The sequence below is a fragment of the Propithecus coquereli genome, unplaced genomic scaffold (assembly GCF_000956105.1).
Source record: "Propithecus coquereli isolate 6110/MARCELLA unplaced genomic scaffold, Pcoq_1.0 Scaffold217, whole genome shotgun sequence".
NCBI lineage: Eukaryota > Metazoa > Chordata > Mammalia > Primates > Indriidae > Propithecus > Propithecus coquereli.
In genome coordinates, this window is record NW_012146856.1 from 4,058,246 (window position 1) to 4,074,318 (window position 16,073).

The 16,073-nt window shown below is 56.8% G+C and overlaps 1 protein-coding gene across 1 annotated transcript in view; it reads left to right on the top strand.

The window, feature by feature from the left end:
• Nucleotides 1–233: 233 nt before the first annotated feature.
• GLI2 (GLI family zinc finger 2) overlaps nucleotides 234–16,073 on the top strand; it is a 171,765-nt gene continuing 155,925 nt past the window's right edge. The window contains 1 exon segment of the mRNA XM_012644667.1: nucleotides 234–434. Within this exon segment, the coding sequence (XP_012500121.1) occupies nucleotides 281–434 (154 nt within the window). The 5' untranslated portion in view covers nucleotides 234–280.

Genomic DNA, 16,073 nt, shown 5'->3' on the forward strand with positions numbered 1-16,073 from the left:
CACATCAGTAGGAACTTGTTGCTTAGATTTTAAAAATCTGGGTAAAAGACGAAAATGCCCAGCAGTTGTCCGTGAGGTTGTTCGGAAGACCAGATGAATCTCAGGACTAGTAATTCTCAAAATTAATTAAACCCTCCTTCCCAATTACAAGAGAATTAGAATGAAGTTGGTTCTTTAGACGCGGGCGGCGGCGTGAATCTGGGTCGGGTTTGGGCGCAGTGTTGGTGAGCGCCTTTGTCTTCTCTTTTAGGGCTGCCACCCGGGACGATGAGCGGCTGAGATGGAGACGTCTGCCTCAGCCACTGCCGCGGAGAAGCAGGAAGCCAAAAGTGCGATCCTGGAGGCCAGCGGCTTCCCCGACCCCGGCAAAAAGGCCTCTCCTCTGGCGGTGGCCGCGGCGGCGGCGGCGGCAGCGGCTGTAGCTGCCCAAGGAGGTACTTTCTGTCTCGCACACTTGGAGGGCAGCAGGGTGTTTTTCACGAGCCCGTTAGGATTTAATTAGAGTGCTGGTCCGTGTCGGGGAGCGTGCTGGGTTTATGGAGGGTGAGGAGGAGGGCGCCCCTGCTGCTGGGAATCCCAGGCGCTGTGACGGTGGCCTGCAGGTTTGCAGAGGTCTGGCCACCCCAAACGGGGCGGGCGGGGCCTGAGCAGGAGCAGAGGGAGGGAGGGGAGGAGGGCGCCGTGGCTGCGGGCAGCCCGGGGTGCGTGCAGCTGGCGCATTTGAGATGTGCCCGGAGAACTCCTTCTTGCCTCCTGCCCGCCAAGGACTATTTTGGAAAGTAATTGTCTCCTGATGCCTTCTGGCTGTAATTAGAGGGCCAGGTACAGAATTTAGTATCTTAGGTGAATTTCTGGCCAAGTTAATTATAACAGAAGGGACTACCCGAGCCACAGCCTCTCATTTTACTGCGCTAAAGAGAAATACTTTCTGGTTTCCACTGGTCCACCCATGCCAGCATCCCGTTGGGAAAGTTTGGCTGGAAGGCGAGACCTCCCCTGTGTCTGCGTAGTCCATCTGGAGGCCACAGAACTATTTCTGTCTCTGAGGAATGGAGAGACTTAGATTTCTTTTCTCTCCCTTTTTATTCAAGTGCGCTTAGTCATGGCCTGTTGCTCTTGCCGCCGGGCTCAGCTCAGGGAGCAGTGAGGGGAGGAAGCGCCTTTGCGGGGTGGTGCGGGGCAGCGCCCTCACACTTCGACGTGTACACAGTTGCGGGGGCTCATAAAGCGCACCCCTGCTTCAGTAGGTCAGGCACGTCTGTCCAGCCGCGCGGCTTGGGGCCAGAGCCCAGGGAAATGGAAGGACCCTTGGGGGCTTAGGAGGCGTGTTTCTAAGAGTGGACTCGTGGACATGGAGGTCATTGTTATTGCATTTATTTTTATTTTCCTTGTGATTCTAACTTGGGATGTGTGGCCCAAATCAGGACAGGAAGATCTGAAGCCAACCCGTGGGCGTCCCCGGGGAGGTGGGCATTGGCCTCCTGACCTGGGCAATGTCCCTGACCCCGTCCCCTTGGGCAGGGGCTCTCTGCGCCCTCCCTCTGTGAGGAGGGGGTCGCGGGGGGTGGGGGTGGAACCGAAGGCCGCCCAGCACACCGGGAAGCAGTGGGGAGGAGGCGAGGCAGAGAGCCCGAGCCTGGTTCCTGTGCTGCGGGGCCTGTTCCTTCCCTGGGTCGGGCCCTTCCCTGGCCTGTGGCAGTGCCTCACACTGTCCCTCTGCCTGATGCTCTGGGTCCCGCATGAGCTGCGAGTATCTCTGGCCTGCCCAGGGTTCTCAGCGGGACCCTGTCAGCTGCCTGCCTTTCCGAAGCCATGAGTGGATCATGAACTGCCGTGGCACAATTTACTGATGTAAATTGTGCGGAGCATAGACTTAGGCAGTAATTAGACAGTAATTAGGATGTAATTGGGGGGAAGCCCCTCTAGCCTCAGACCTGGTTGTCACTGTCGGTGCAATAACAACAGATGCTTGAGGGATTCTCGATCTGGGCGGGAGGGGCGGTGTCAGGCAGGAGGCCCAGAGCTTGGAGTACAGCAGCCACAGAGGCACCCACCACCCCACTCTACCCACCCTCACTCCCAACCAGGAGGTCTTCTGTGCCCACCCCCACAGACTTCTGTCCCCTTGTTGCCTGGGACAAGATCAGCTGGGCTGATGAGGTTCCAGCAGAGGATGGGTTGGACCTAGGACAGCCTTGTTACTGCAGGGCAGGTGGCTTGTGGGCCTCCGTCTCAGGCCAGGTGTGTCTGCTGCTGGAGAGTCACGGGGACCCTGGAGCCTCCTCACCCATCACTGCTCCCTGCCCCTGTCTCTGAGCCGCTTCCTTGGAAAGGGTCCTCCCGGATCAGGGGAGAGCAGTTTTCCCTGTGCGGAGCAAAGCAGGACACCTTGGGGCAGGCCGAGTGCTGTGGGCCATGGCAGCTGCGTTTGTGGATGGGGTGAGGGGGGCCTGGTGGTGTAGCCCAAAGGGCACTCGCCTGGGTCCTGGTTTTCTAGTCTGTGTCATGAGGGGATTTGCCATAAAGATCACAGTCTTTATGATCTCACAACATCGGATTTTCCTTAAATGTTATGGATGGTGGCCGAGGTGCTGTGAGCGAGAATCCTCCTGCACTCAACAGCCCAAGTCCCCCGAAGGCTCCAGGGCGCCTCCGATGTGGGCCTCCCGCCTGCAGGAGTGCAGACCGGCACGTAGGTGCAGAAGGAGGTGCCAGGCGGCAGCGGGTGGCTGGCATGGGTTCCCCTTGGGGGTGGGGACGCTGTGGTGCTCAGCTCTGAGTCTCAGCATTTGGTGCTGGGCCTGGCATGAGGGCACCTAAGGGTCTCCTGGGGCCCTGAATGGTGTAGGAGAAAGTGTGGGATCAGTCAGGAGCAAGGCCAAGGAGTAAGGTTTTGGGGACCAGCAGCATTTGCCCCAGCCCCTGAGGAGCTGGACTGCCTGTGGGGCGGTGGGGGCAGGTGTGGACAGTGGTGGGGCCATGGCGGACTGCGCCAAGGCCTGGGAGAGGGTCGGTGCTGCAGGGTGCGCGCCGGGCTGTGGCGAGGGTGCAGGGAGCTGGGAACTGCTAGTCGAGGGATGCACCTTCCTAAGTTGTTTCTGGAGAAGGTGGAAGAACCATCTCCACCCGGGAGGGCTGGTCTGAGGCCTGTTTGCCGGGGCAGGGGTGTGACTGAATTGATTCCCCTGTAGTTGTGAGGGTGACCACTCAGACACCTGGCTTCTCTGAGGCCCAGTTCATTCCTTCCAACCCCGTGACATAGTCCGCATGGTCCTCACCGTGATCTGCACTGTCTGGCAGAAAGGGATGGTTCACACCAGCTTACAGTTTCCTGGCTTCTTATACATCCGTGGGGAGAGGGGGTAGGTCCCAGCTTCTGGCCCCTCATCCAGCCTCCCCTACCCCACGGTCACCTGTCCAGGTGCTTCTGTCCCACCTCTAGAATTGTGTGACTCCGGTTGGCTCTAACAGAGAACCCGCAGGCAGGATTTCATTTCTGCATTATTTATACCCATGAAACACTGGAAACGGCCTAGCTGTTCGTGAATAGGGGATCGATGGATCAGGCTGTGGAACATCTTGAATGGAACATCATAGTAGCTGTTGAAAATGTTCGTTGGGACTTTATAATTACAGAAGGGAACGTGCTTATGTTCTAATATTCATGTTAAGTGAAAAAGAGCAGGGGGAAAATGATCTCCAGTCCCTTTGGGAAGGGAAGGCGAGTGTGGGTCTCGAGTGAGGAGGGCACATAGGGAGGTGGGAGTCCCCAGTGGTGCAGCTCCTGGTGCTAGGTGGGGGCGCGGCAGGCTGATTCCTGAGCGGCCAGCCCAAGGCCTGAGTGGGAATGAAGCTTGCCCGAGGTTACCAGATGCTTCAGCAGAGAGCTGGGCCTGGGGCTTGGGGCTCCTGCCTCTTACTGGTTGCTTTTAGATTATTTTGATTGCACGGGGGTGATTTGGGCCCCACTGACACTCTGGGGTGAGGGTCCAGCTTTGGAGTGTCTCCTCATGTGTCACTGTGCCTCGGTTCCCTCATCTGTCCCAGGCACTGATGGCATCTGCTGTCTTCCAGACAGCCAGTTCTTTGAGGTCTGGGGCCATGACTTATTTGCAAAGTCACCTGGCTTGACTGGCCTCTGATACCCGACTTACCTTAGGAGTCTGTGAGGCTGGACCTGCTGGGGGCTGGGGGTTTCCACGCAGAGTCGCCACCTCCCTGTGCCAAAATGTGTGTGAGAAACATGTCTGCAGAGCAGAGCAGGGCAGGGCCAGTACCGATCAGAGGAAAAAGTGGCCCTGTGGTCAGACTGGGGAGAGGTAAGTTTAATCATCTGGCGGGAGTAGCTTGGAGGAACAGACGGCAGAAGCTGCGGAAGGTGGGTTCCTTCCCAGCGTCTTTTGCTGTTGTGCTAACACTTTAGAGGCCATAAATCTTTAAAAACACATTTTGGCCCAGAATTTTTCCCCCTCTTTAATTTTTATAAAATGGTGTAATTTTAAAGGCAATTGGATTCAGATGTCTCATTGCTTTACACTGAAAGTGTCCAAATGCTGTTGTATTTTCCTCTTCCACTGTGGGTTTTCTTTCCAAAAATATTTCTGAACCTCTCCGTGTGCCTCAGCTGAGCACCAGGGACTCCTCCAAGCCTCTGGGCCAGTGCGAAAGGCTGGAGCTGTGAAACTCGGAGCTGGGTCTTGATCTCACGAGTTCTGCTAGTTTCTGAAATCAAGCAGCCAGACGGGCCTTAGATGTCCAGGAAGTGCCTGCAGTGGCCGATACCCACCTCTTGCACCGAGTGTCCATTGTATGCTGGGCCAGGCGGCCTGCCGGGGTAGCCCCCACCGGCAGCATTGGCATCCCCTGGGAATTGTTAGAAATGCTAATCTTGGGCCCACCCAAGACCTGCCGAATCTGAGCCTACAGAGGTGGGGCCCAGCAAGCTGTGTTTAAACAAACCTTCCGGGTGATTTTGGCGTGCTCTTACGTTGGAGGGCCACATGCTCTGGCTACTGAGGTGGGGTGAGTCTTTCCATGTGTTAATTGGAGTTAGACACAGAGCTGCTGTGCAGAGCTTTCAGGAGACTTTGAGTGTGCTCACACATGCCTGGTGGGGCAGTTCAAGGACGGGAGCTGCAGTACCACCTGTCCTGGTGCCGGCAGTGCAGAGTGCTGGTAAGAAGAAGCCCAGACTCCAGAGCAAGGCTGCCTGGTTAGGTCCCAGCTCTGCTGATCTTGGGCAGGTCTGTGCCTCAGTTTTCTCATCTGTAAAATGGACATAATGATGATACTTACTTCACAGGGTTATAAGAATTACTTGAGTTAGCACCTGTAAAGTGCTTGGAAAAGTGTTGGGCACAGAGGTGGCTCTATGTGAGGTCCAAGTGAAGTATTTGCTTTAGTAACTATTACCATTCTTCTTACCAGTTTTCCTTGCTGGGGTCTGCAGGCTCTGTCTGACCTAGGAGGTCTCCCTTTCACTGGTCTCTCTCGCCCACTGACCCGTTCAGGCCGACAGCTGGTGGAGGCGCGGGTCTCTGGTGTCTACTACTCGAGAGTGGTGGCGGGTGGCCCAGGCTGGAAATCAGACCTGGGTCCCCATCCTGCTTTGCTTTCTTACCGAAGGCTGTCCTGGGTGGCCTCCCTGAGTGGGTCCCTGGCTTCTCTGACTCAGTCATCTCCCCAGCACACTGGAGGGTGGGACCAGGCGAGAGGTTGCCCAAGTGGCCGGGACTTAGACTCTCATGGGCTGACTGTAATCATTGCGGGCTGCCCCCAGGGCCGGGGCCTGGGCATGTGTGTTTTCAACAGACTTCCCAGCTCATTGGGTACAATTGGTCCATGGCATGGACTGGATCCCTTGGAGCGCTGAAGAGTCTCAGGGGGGGGGATTAGCCGGTTGCAGCAGGTAGTATTGGCAGGGCTGTGACTAGCCTGGCACAGCCAGGGTTAAGCACTGTAGGGCTCTCAGCACAGTGCTCCAATGCTTCCGGGGGTCTGTGTGCTACCTGCTCACACTGGCGGCCCCTTTGTTCCGTTCACTGGCCCTGCTGGCTTCTTGCAAAGTTTCTCCGAGGCACATTTCTGTTTAGTGGTAAGGCATCCACCTGTGTTAGAATGTTGTGCAAATACCAGAATATGTAAACCACTCAGACCTTGAGCATTTTCTCCGAGTTACCCAGGGCTAGAAACCACCCCCCATCCACCTTACTGTACCTGGGAATCTGTCTGATACCCTTCCATTGGAAAGCGCCTCAGAATCCCTGGTGTCTCTGCCCTCTGTCTGTTTCTGTGCCCTCTGCCTGCCCTCCAGGATGCCCTTGTGGGCAGGGCACTGTTTATTTGCCACCGTACCTGCACCTCCCGACCCCTCCGTGCAGCTGGCATTCAATACGTGATTATCGAGTCTGATGCTGTTATGCCAGGTGTGCGCCCGGGGGCTGGTGTGGTCAGCTGCCTCGGGGTGTGGGGGTCAGTTGGCGCTGGTCCTGCCCCTTCCTCATTTCCACCTCCCCTCCCCACCCCACGGCCAGCAGGGAGCTTGCTGAGTGGGCCAGCCTCCCCCGCTTACCTGACTTTCTCCGCGGGGGCCACACACTTTTGCCTTGGGCCTGGGCTGCACTCAGGTGTGACTAAGTGGGCAATTATTCTTATTTAAGTGATTTTCAGGATTGCTGTAGATGCTGCTTCTCAGCTTGTTTTATGGCCCAGCTGCACAGAGCAGCCAGTTCCCATCCGACTGTGTCCAGAGAGCGTAGCTCAGCTCCCCTGACAGCCTGGCCCACCCAGGAAGTGGGGTGCAGTGTGGGCACCCAGGCGTTTTGTGGGTGGGTTCAGGGGTATGCTGCAGGGTTGGAGGCTTCTCCCTGTCCACAGCAGAGCCTGCTGGGAAGAGCGTGGCTTGGGGTCAGTGAGGCCCGGGCTCTGCCCAGCTCTCTGCTCACCAGCCACGTCAGAGAACTTCTCTAAAGTCTGTGGATGGAGATGGTCCCGGTAACTCCTGGGACTGTGCGATTAAGTGGGACAAGGTCTGCGGCATGGCCAGCAGAGTGCCTGGGCACAGATGAAGTAAATGTTAACATAAGCCAAGTATCCTCTTGCCTGTCCTGGCCTCGTGCTCACTGCTGTGCTCTAAATGCCACTTAAAACGGCTGCCACCCAGAATCAGACTGCCACCCCCTTCCCCCGTGCCCCCAGCACAGCAGGCTTGCTCCCTGCTCCTGGCCCAGCCCGCTGTGCGCTCCGGGAGGCTCCTGCAGCCCCTGCAGCCCCTGCCTGGTTGCTCCCCTTGGCTGTGGACGCTGGCACGTTTATTTGCTTGTCTCCTCTGTGTCACTCTGTTCTCTGGCTCTGCCCGCCTGGAATGAAATCATCAGAGGACAGTGCTGGTGACTCCTGTTTCTGTGTGCTTGGCCGCACCTGTAGGACACTGCCTCATCTCTCATGGTCATCGTGGATGTTAAACTGATGCGGGGTTGGGGGAAGCTTCGAAGTCATTCCCACTTACACAACTGGAAGAAGCTTCAGACATCATCTAGTTCGAATCCATTCATTTTACAGATGTGAAAACTGAGGTCCAGAGACACGAAGCACAAACGGTCACCTATGGGATATTACTCGGACTGGAACTTCCCATGGGGTGGGACACAGCTGCCCCCAGCCCGGCCCCCTCATGACTCAGACCCCAACTTCCCAAATTGATGGTGTTTATGTTGGAAACATTTTTCTGACATTTGGTTCTGTCAAAAGTAATTTTAGCATTTCTAAAGCTTAGTAAAAATACAGCCTCATTACTTTGATGTCAGTGCATAGTTTACTATTAGTATATTCTGGGGTTTATCATTTTAGTCATGTTTAACACGGCTGCACCAGGCATGCACCATTAAATCTCGCTTATTTTACATTCCTGTCCGGAATTATTTATTTGTAACAATTTCCTCTCTATCAAAAGACATAGCTAATGCTGTGTTTTAATGTGTTATTTACACACAAAATAACCTATTTACAACTCAGTATGCGCCGGAGGGAGAATGGATGGGCCCCCGTTCCCTGCGTCCTGTTATATCAGAGTTTAACAATCTGGATTGCTAATAGAACCATTTATCATTGGTTGGGGTGGGGGGGAAGCAGATAATTTATTTTATGTTTGTGGCCAAGTCTCGCCGCCTCTGATCTTGGGAACATTTTGAGGATAATGAAGTCGAGCCCTGCATTTGGGGTGGATGTGTGATGCCCGGGCCTGGGTACCTCTGGGTTTCCTGCATCCGTTCATGTCTGCATCCCGTGGATGGTTCTGGAACATGGATCAGAGAAATGGTGATCACAGAGACCCTGCTTCTGCCCTCTAGGAGCTCCTGGTTGGAGGTGACACCCAGGAGATGTGACAAATCCTGCCTGTAGGGCTTCATGGGGGAGGCAGCATCTGAGCTGGGCCTTAGGGACCTGCAGGGCTTCACCAGGAAGAGGGGGTGGGCACCGGTGGGAGGAGGAGCAGCAGAGCGGCCCCTCGGGAGTACAGGGAGTTTGGGGGCTGGCCATTGGCTCATGCAGCTCTGGCACGGGTTGTGTGGTGCCTGGCAGTAAGGCCCAGGGGTGGCTGGCGCCCAGAGGGGTGCATGGCTGCTCGACTATGCAGGCTGAGGTCCTGGGAGCTCCATGGAACCTCTTTGAATGGACACTGAGGGGTAAGGAGGGAGAAAATCCATCTGAAGCTTCAGCCTTCTGTGGAGTTCTGTGGGACATGACAGTGGGTCAGGAGGTGAGGGGAGAGGCACCCAGGAAGCAGGAGCCATGGTCCCTGTCCCCAAGAGCTGGTAGTTCCCCCTTTGAGAAACTAGATCCCCCCCAGTCTCGATGCTGATGTGGGCATTGCTGCGTGGGGTGATCCGGGAAATTGGCAGGGAAGGATTGGGGTCTGCGCGGGGCCCTGGGAACATGCTGCCTACAGCCCTGACCCCTCTCTGCCCAGGCAGGGGTCCCGCAGGAAGCTGCTGCACACCCGGGTCAGGAGGCTGGAGAGTGGCCAGCAAGGCCACGTTTACAAAGTGCAGCAGGGCTTAGGGCCAGCCCCAGGGGATGGTCTGTTGACGATCAGCTCCAGGGTGCAGCATGGTCTGGGGGCCGGTGCTCCAGCCTGGACAGCTCAAGTTTGAACCGTCGCCCTGCCCCCTACCTTTGGGTTTCCTTTGCGGATCTGAACCCCAGTGTTCTCATCTGAAACATGGGCAAAATACTTATCTTTTGAGGGCTAGGATTACCAATAATGAGATTAAAGTGCTTAGACGACACCTGGAACCTGGCATACTAGCGTGCTGTAAATGGTGGCTGCTGCTATTAGTATTACTATTCTTATTATTGTTATGATTATTAATTCAAGAACGATTTCCTGACAGTAGCACTTATGTTCCCCATCAATGTTTGAGAGAGTGGATGAATGAGCTGAATCGTGGTAGTGAGTAGCAGTTTACCCGTGACGTGCGAGATGGAATGATGTTCCAGCCTGGAGAACAGCATGGACAAAGGTCCTGAGGTCTGTGAATGGTACAGGGTGACAGGGGAGGCGGTGCTGAGTGGGAAGAGCTGGTAGATGAGGCTGGTTTTGTCAGCCCCTTGGCGAGAGTCCCCCCTTCACTCCCCGGCTCTGGCACAAGCTCATGTTGAGGCCACGTCCTGTGGCCTCCCCTGGGGTTTGTGTCTTCCAGCTGCTCACGGCCACACGTGGATGCTGGTGGCTGAGCCAACCCTGCATGTGCATGGCTTACGTGGACCCCCCTCTCCTCTGGCTGCAGCCAGGTGCTGACTTCTTCTCCTCCTCCTGGGTGGGCTGGAGGGAGGGGCCAGAGGTGCTCCAGCCCTTGAGAAGCTGCCCCGGCTCTTTCCCTGTGAGTACGTCCTGGCAGGCCTTGCTCACAGAGGGCGTGGACCGCCACTTTGTGTTGTGGGGGACTGGGAATTCTGAAACCCTGGCACCAGGCAGCCAGGCTCTGGGCAGAGGAGCGCCTCATCTGCCATCTGCCTTTCCATCCCATTTTCTGCAGCAGTATTTGAGAAAAGGCTTGGGTTTGGTGTGGGGCCGGGTAGTAGACAGTGGTCACTGCTTTGCCCCCTCTCTGATCCCTGCCATTCTGGAAATGAAAGAACATCTAGTGCTGTGGGGCAGCACTGTGCTCCCCGTGTGGGGGGGTGGTAGCCAGGCAGGGAAGCCCCCTCCCCCACTGAGCGCTGCAGTCCCACCGTCAGGCATTTATCCTTTTGCTGTCACCTTACCTTGGGGTGTGTGCAGAGGCCCGTGGTGTCCTTCATCCTCCTGTGACCTCTCCCCAGTGGCCCCTGGATCTAGGCAGCCTTTAGGCCCTGGAGTACCTGGGGCTGGGGGAACTAACCCAGGAGAGAAGGGGTCAGGAGGGAAGCAAGAGCTGCCAGAGGCTCACTGTGCTGGCTCTGCCTCGTGGAGGCTTGTGGTGGGCGGGACCTTTGCCCTGTCGCTGGTGCCCAGACCACGAGGTCTCCACACTGGTCGCATCCCTCCATGCTGTGTTGGTGACAAGAAAAGCAACAGCTGGTGCCTTCACTTAGAGGACAGGCAGGTGCGAGTTCACATCCAGGTGTAGGAAGGGGGCTGCCCTTGCAGTGTCTAGGAAATGGGATGAGGAGGCTCCCTGGCCAGGGTGTGGGACAGGGGGCTGCGTGTGGACATCGCAGGCTGCTGTTGTTCTCATTGGATAGCAGTATCCCCTGCCTGAGAGGGCGGGGGGCCTCCTGGTTGTGTCATCCTTGGCCAGAGCAGTGAGGACCCCTCCGGCTGCCCGTGGTGCGTGGCAGCACCCCCAGGCCAGGCCCTGGCTTGCCTAGCTCCGGGTTGGCCGTGGGAGGCAGGACCCAGCACTGCTCTTCAGGAAATACCCAAAAGAACTGAAAAACTATGTTCATATAAAACCTTGTGTATCAATGTTTATAGCAACATTATTCACAATAGTCCCCAAACACAACAGTCTCCATCTGGGAAATACCCCAGATGTCCAGCAACTAAGGAATGGATGAACAGAATGTGGCATACATGTACAATGGAATATTATTTGGCCATAAAAAGGAATGACGTAGGTGAACCTTGAATGTTTCCCCATGAACCTTGCAAACATGCTAAATGAAAGAAGCTGGTCGCGAAAGGACGAATATTATGCGATGCCATTTATGCGACCCGTCTAGAATAGACAAACCGACGGAGATAGAAAGTAGGTTAGTAGGTGCCGGGGGCTGGGAGGAGAAGGGAATGGTAAGCGATTGCTGTGGGTCTGGGGTTTCTTTTTGGGGTGACGAAAATGTTCCGTAATTAGGTAGCTGTGATATTTGCATGCAACGCTGTGAATATACTAAAAACCACTGAATTAAAGACTTACAAGGATGAATTTTATGGTATGTGAATTATATCTCAGTTTTTAAAAAGGGAGGGTGTGAGAGAAGAAGAAAGGGCAGAAGGAAGGAAAGAGGCAGGGAGGGAGGCTGTACCCCTCTAGGCCTGGCCCCACAGCCCCGTGGCGGGTCCCCAGGCTGCCCGAGCATCGCTGCCCCTCAGGGAAGACCCAGCCTCCCCCAGCCAATCCAATAGGCTGCAGAAGCTCTAAAAATAACTGAAGTGAAAGGAGGGTGTTTAATGACAAAGTAAATAATTACATTAAGGGTGTGAGTTTGGAGGGAGCTGAGTAAATCACTGTAGGAAGAGCACCAGCCTCCAGCTAACTTCAGTCCTTTATCACCAGATCACATCCTCCCTTGGACTTGGAATAATTGATCGAGGGTGGTGGCGGGCTGTGCAGGGCGGGCGCTGCCAGCTCAGGCGGATGCTGAGGGGGATGGCCTGCGACCGTTTCAGGGTGACCCTGTGGCCTGGTCTACTACAGGGGCTCCAGGTGGATGAGCCGAGGGCGCAGGGCCCCTGCTGGAGGAGCCGGGGCTCCGGGCAGCCTTACTGCCTTGCTGCCCACAGCTGGAGGGGCCGGCGTCTGAGCAGGAGCGGCTTCAGGGCCGTGTGGTCCACCGAGGCCCAGAGAGGGGAATGGTCTCATCCCTGCCACACAGAGCACATGATGGACCCTGTAAGGGGAGGTCTGGGACCCCTGCCCCAGCACAGGCGTCCAGGGTGATGGGCATTAGGTGCCCCGTGGTGCCCCCAGCCATGGTGTGCTGGACCCTCCTCTGTGTTCAGAGCAGCTTTTGCAGGGGGCAAGCTCCAGGCAGACTGCAGCCCCCGGAAGTGACAGCCTTGGCCAGGGTTGGCATGGTGAGGCCTGTGTTGGCTGGAGCACCCTCCCCCTCCCTCTCCTAGGCCCGGAGCCCCCAGTTAGTCCCTTCCCCTCGCCGTCCCTCCTCCGTCTGCCCCGTGGCCTGGCCTCGCCCTCAATGAGGCCCAGCTGGTGTCCTCTCTCCTCTCCCCGGCCTGTGCCTGCGCTCAGGCTGCAGGGGGTGGATGGGCACCCAGGCTTAATGGGGCGTCAGCAGTACCTTGGTCTGAAAGGACAGATTTTTGATGGAAACTGAGTCAGGGTGCTTGGTTGCAAGTGACAGAAACCGACTCAGACTTTGGGAAGCCATGTGGAGTTCTTGGCTTCCATAACGGGGAAGCCCAGGGTTAGATCTGGCTTCAAGACCAGCTAAACTTGAGGCTCCAGTGATGTCACTGGGACAGGCCTCTTTCTCTCGAAGCCTGTTTGCCTTTCCTGTGGGTTGGCGTCCAGGCAGCTTTTGTTCACCAGATGGTGGAGTTGTTGCAGGTGAATGTGGGCCTGACTCCCGCGAGCTCAGATGGAGGAGTGCCTCATTCCAGGTGATTCCAGCGAAAGTCCAGGAGGGCTTCTCCTTGGCTGGGCCTGGGTCCCATGCACCCTTGTGAATCCACCACTGTGGTATTCCTCGGGGTCCTGTGCATGCCCATGTGGTTTGGGGAGGGCCAGCCCCTTACCTGCAGGGGCCATGCACGGAAGGTGGCCCTATGTGATGCAGGGCAGGCCAAAGACAAGTGTCCACCTCACTGCAGCATGATGGCAGGACACCCAGAGAGGTCTGGGCACCTGCAGACGCTCCCCAGTGGATGACGGGGTCAGAGCTCTGGCCTTCCAGAGGCAGCAAGGACTCCTCCGGTCATTCCGTCCCTTGGGTTGCACTTGGAGTAGCCATGCCTGGCCCCTTTCCCTAGTTTTCCTTGTGAGCTCCCCATAAGGGGACATAAAGAGCTCCCCGAGAAGTGCCAGACAAGAGCCCTAGAGAGGAAACCCCAGGAAGTTCCAGGAGAGACATCTCGCTAAGGTGGGGTTTCCTGGGAAAGTGGAAGTGAGCAGATGCCCGGAGAGGGTCACAGGGCACATGCGAGGACAGGGACCAGTGTCTGCTCGCGAGGAGGCTTCATGCATGCGTAGGAGGAGAGATGCAGCTGGAAAGGAGATTGGAATAGCTATGGGCAGCTTGGGATGCCCTGGGGAGGGATGTGGGCTGTGGGTAATAGGGAGCCATTGCAGGGCTTAGAGCAGGGAAGGGCCATTTAGAATTGATGCATCTTTTTGCTGATTGACTTGAAGCATTCCAAACCCACAGAAGCAATCCTGCTGGATATCTCTTCTTTTCAGAAGATTATTTTTCTCCCTCCCTCTTCCTCTTTTTCTCTTTCCCTCTTTGCTTCCCTCCTTCCTTCTCTTCCTTCCTCCCACAAATGTTTGTCGAGTGCCTACTGTGCACCAGGCAATGTTATCGTCACCAGGTTGCAGCAGGGAACACACAGGCAAGGTACACTTCTCCCAGAACTGACATTCTAGTCAGGAGACACAGGCAAGTACCCAAATAAACGCCCACAGAGAAGGATGTAAAGTGAATGTTCCAGCAGGGAGAGCTGGGGGCGTGGCAGTGCTGGCCTTCACCAAGGCAGGAAGCCTTTCCCAGGGTTGTTAAAGCCACTGCCTCTCTCAGATGTGCTGGTTAGGCACAATGGAAAACCGCTTCCTCTGCTGGGGCGGGAGAAGAAAGGCATCCCGAAGCCAGCTGCAGGCTGAAGAGCTGGCTCAGGCCGAGCCGTGCGGCAGAGCCCCACACACGCCACGCTGGTCCCTGCCGTATCTGGGAGTCAGGGCTCTCCGGGAGCAGCTGAGGGGGTGCCTGTGGGGGCATCCGCCCCGGGCTGTCGCCCCGCTGTGGGAGCTGGCAATTCCCGGCGGCCTTGTCTTTGACACGGGAGTGATGACGACTGTCCTCGTCGGGCTGCGGTCAGGACTGAAGCTGAGATGCAGGCAGGGCACCCTCACAGGGGCTGCAGAAGGACTGACCGCAGTAACTCTGTGGGGGACCTCAGGCCCTTCTCTCTGTCCCTGGCGTCACCACTCCCACAGTGGTCCTCTGGGGGCAGTCGCGGGAGTTCCTATGGTCTCTGTCTGGGGACATCACACTTCCTGGTCCTTCAGGCTGCTGGGAGGCCCTTTCCCTGTTGCCACCCTTGACACACAGGCCCTGTCCTCTCTGGTCCTGGGACCTTCCCTCCTGGGCCGTATAGTTCGGGTCTCCGCACCCCTGTGGCTGGCCCAGGTGAGTGCTCCCCCCATCTGTCTTCGAGTCTTTCCTTCACTCTCACATGTGGGGCTGAGAGTCCTCTGCTCTTCCCCGCATGGCAGGGCCTGAGGAAGGCGTGGGGCCCCTGGCCGTGTCGTGGAGCCTTTACTGGGTGGGGAAGAGCACAGAACCGGAGAGGAAGACATGAGTCCTCCGTGCTGTGGGCCGCGATCCCCGTCCCCAGCACTGTGAAACACTCCTGTTGGCGCCTTTTGTATTGTAACACTGACGAGACGTCCCGGCGGGGCAGAGGGCGGGCAGACATATTTTGTGCATGTGTCCCCAAGGAGGAGTCCGAAGCTCCTAAGGACTTTAAGAACAAAAGAGTAAATGTGTCCCTGTGCTGTGGTTCTAGGAGCCTTGTTGCTTTGGGGCTGGGAGGAGGACAAGGACGGCCTTTGAAAGTTCTTCCCAGAAGGCGGGGGCAGAGTGGGCACCGTGGATACAGTCCACGTGCATGGCTGCCACGTGCCCTTGAGCACTCTCATCCCAGACACGGCCCAGCTGCACACAGGAAACAGCCTGATCCCACCCAGCTGGGTGTGTCTTGGGAGGGGGAGAGCAAAGCCCCAGGGTCAGAGTGAAACCCTGGGCCCTGCTTGTGCAAGAACTTTCCAGCTAGCTGGCTGCCTGGGGCAGGTGGGCGCCACCTCGCACGTCTGCCGGACCATTTTCCCGACCACGGTCTTGTGTGTGCAGCTACACCTGGTCCTGCCTTGTCAGGGCCCCCTCCTCACTCTGGCCTGCCGGTTTCTCCACCATCTCTTGCTTTTCTTGTGTGTAGTCTTGTCCCCACCAGGTCTCCAGGCTGGTGCCAGCCTCGTGAGCTACCTTATCCTGAGAAGGTTGTCCTTAGCTTCGCCAGCTGCCCAGGGGAAGTCTCAGACTGGGCCCCTGCTTTGAGGGGAGGACGCACTTCCTAAGGTTCCTTCCACACGTGTGTCTTGCAGCTGTCATTCTCAGGAGCAGGCTTTTAGTGTAAGTGTTCCAGGGCATGTGGTTTGTTTGGAGGTGTGTGGGGAGGAGAGGCCAGGTGGGAGGGAGCCCCTGTGGAGGGTGGCTTGGCCGGCCGCCGCCCAGGGCACCCGGAGCATCCTTCTCCGGGATCCGGGAGCTGGCGTGAGTAATCCCGCCCAGAGGCGGTGCGGCCAGGGCGTCAGCAGCACCTGCTGTCGGTGCTCGGCTGAGGGCTGCTCTGGCTCTCAGGCCACTGCGCAGCTCGGCAAAGCGGGCTTTGGGGACAGAGAAAACCCCGAGACAGTTAACCACGGGGGCTGGGGGTTGGAAATGAGGATGTGCGCACCGAAGGGGGAAGAACGTTGGGATTTGAGTGCGAACCGACCTCTGCTACCCAGAGGTAGAGGTGATCAATGCTTGTAGCCGTGATTTCTGGGGTTTAGGGATCCCTTTCTGTGTCCTTCTGTGTGACTTCATCATTAAAGATGCATTCCCGTGACTGCGGGATGTACGAGCGTGTACAGTGGATA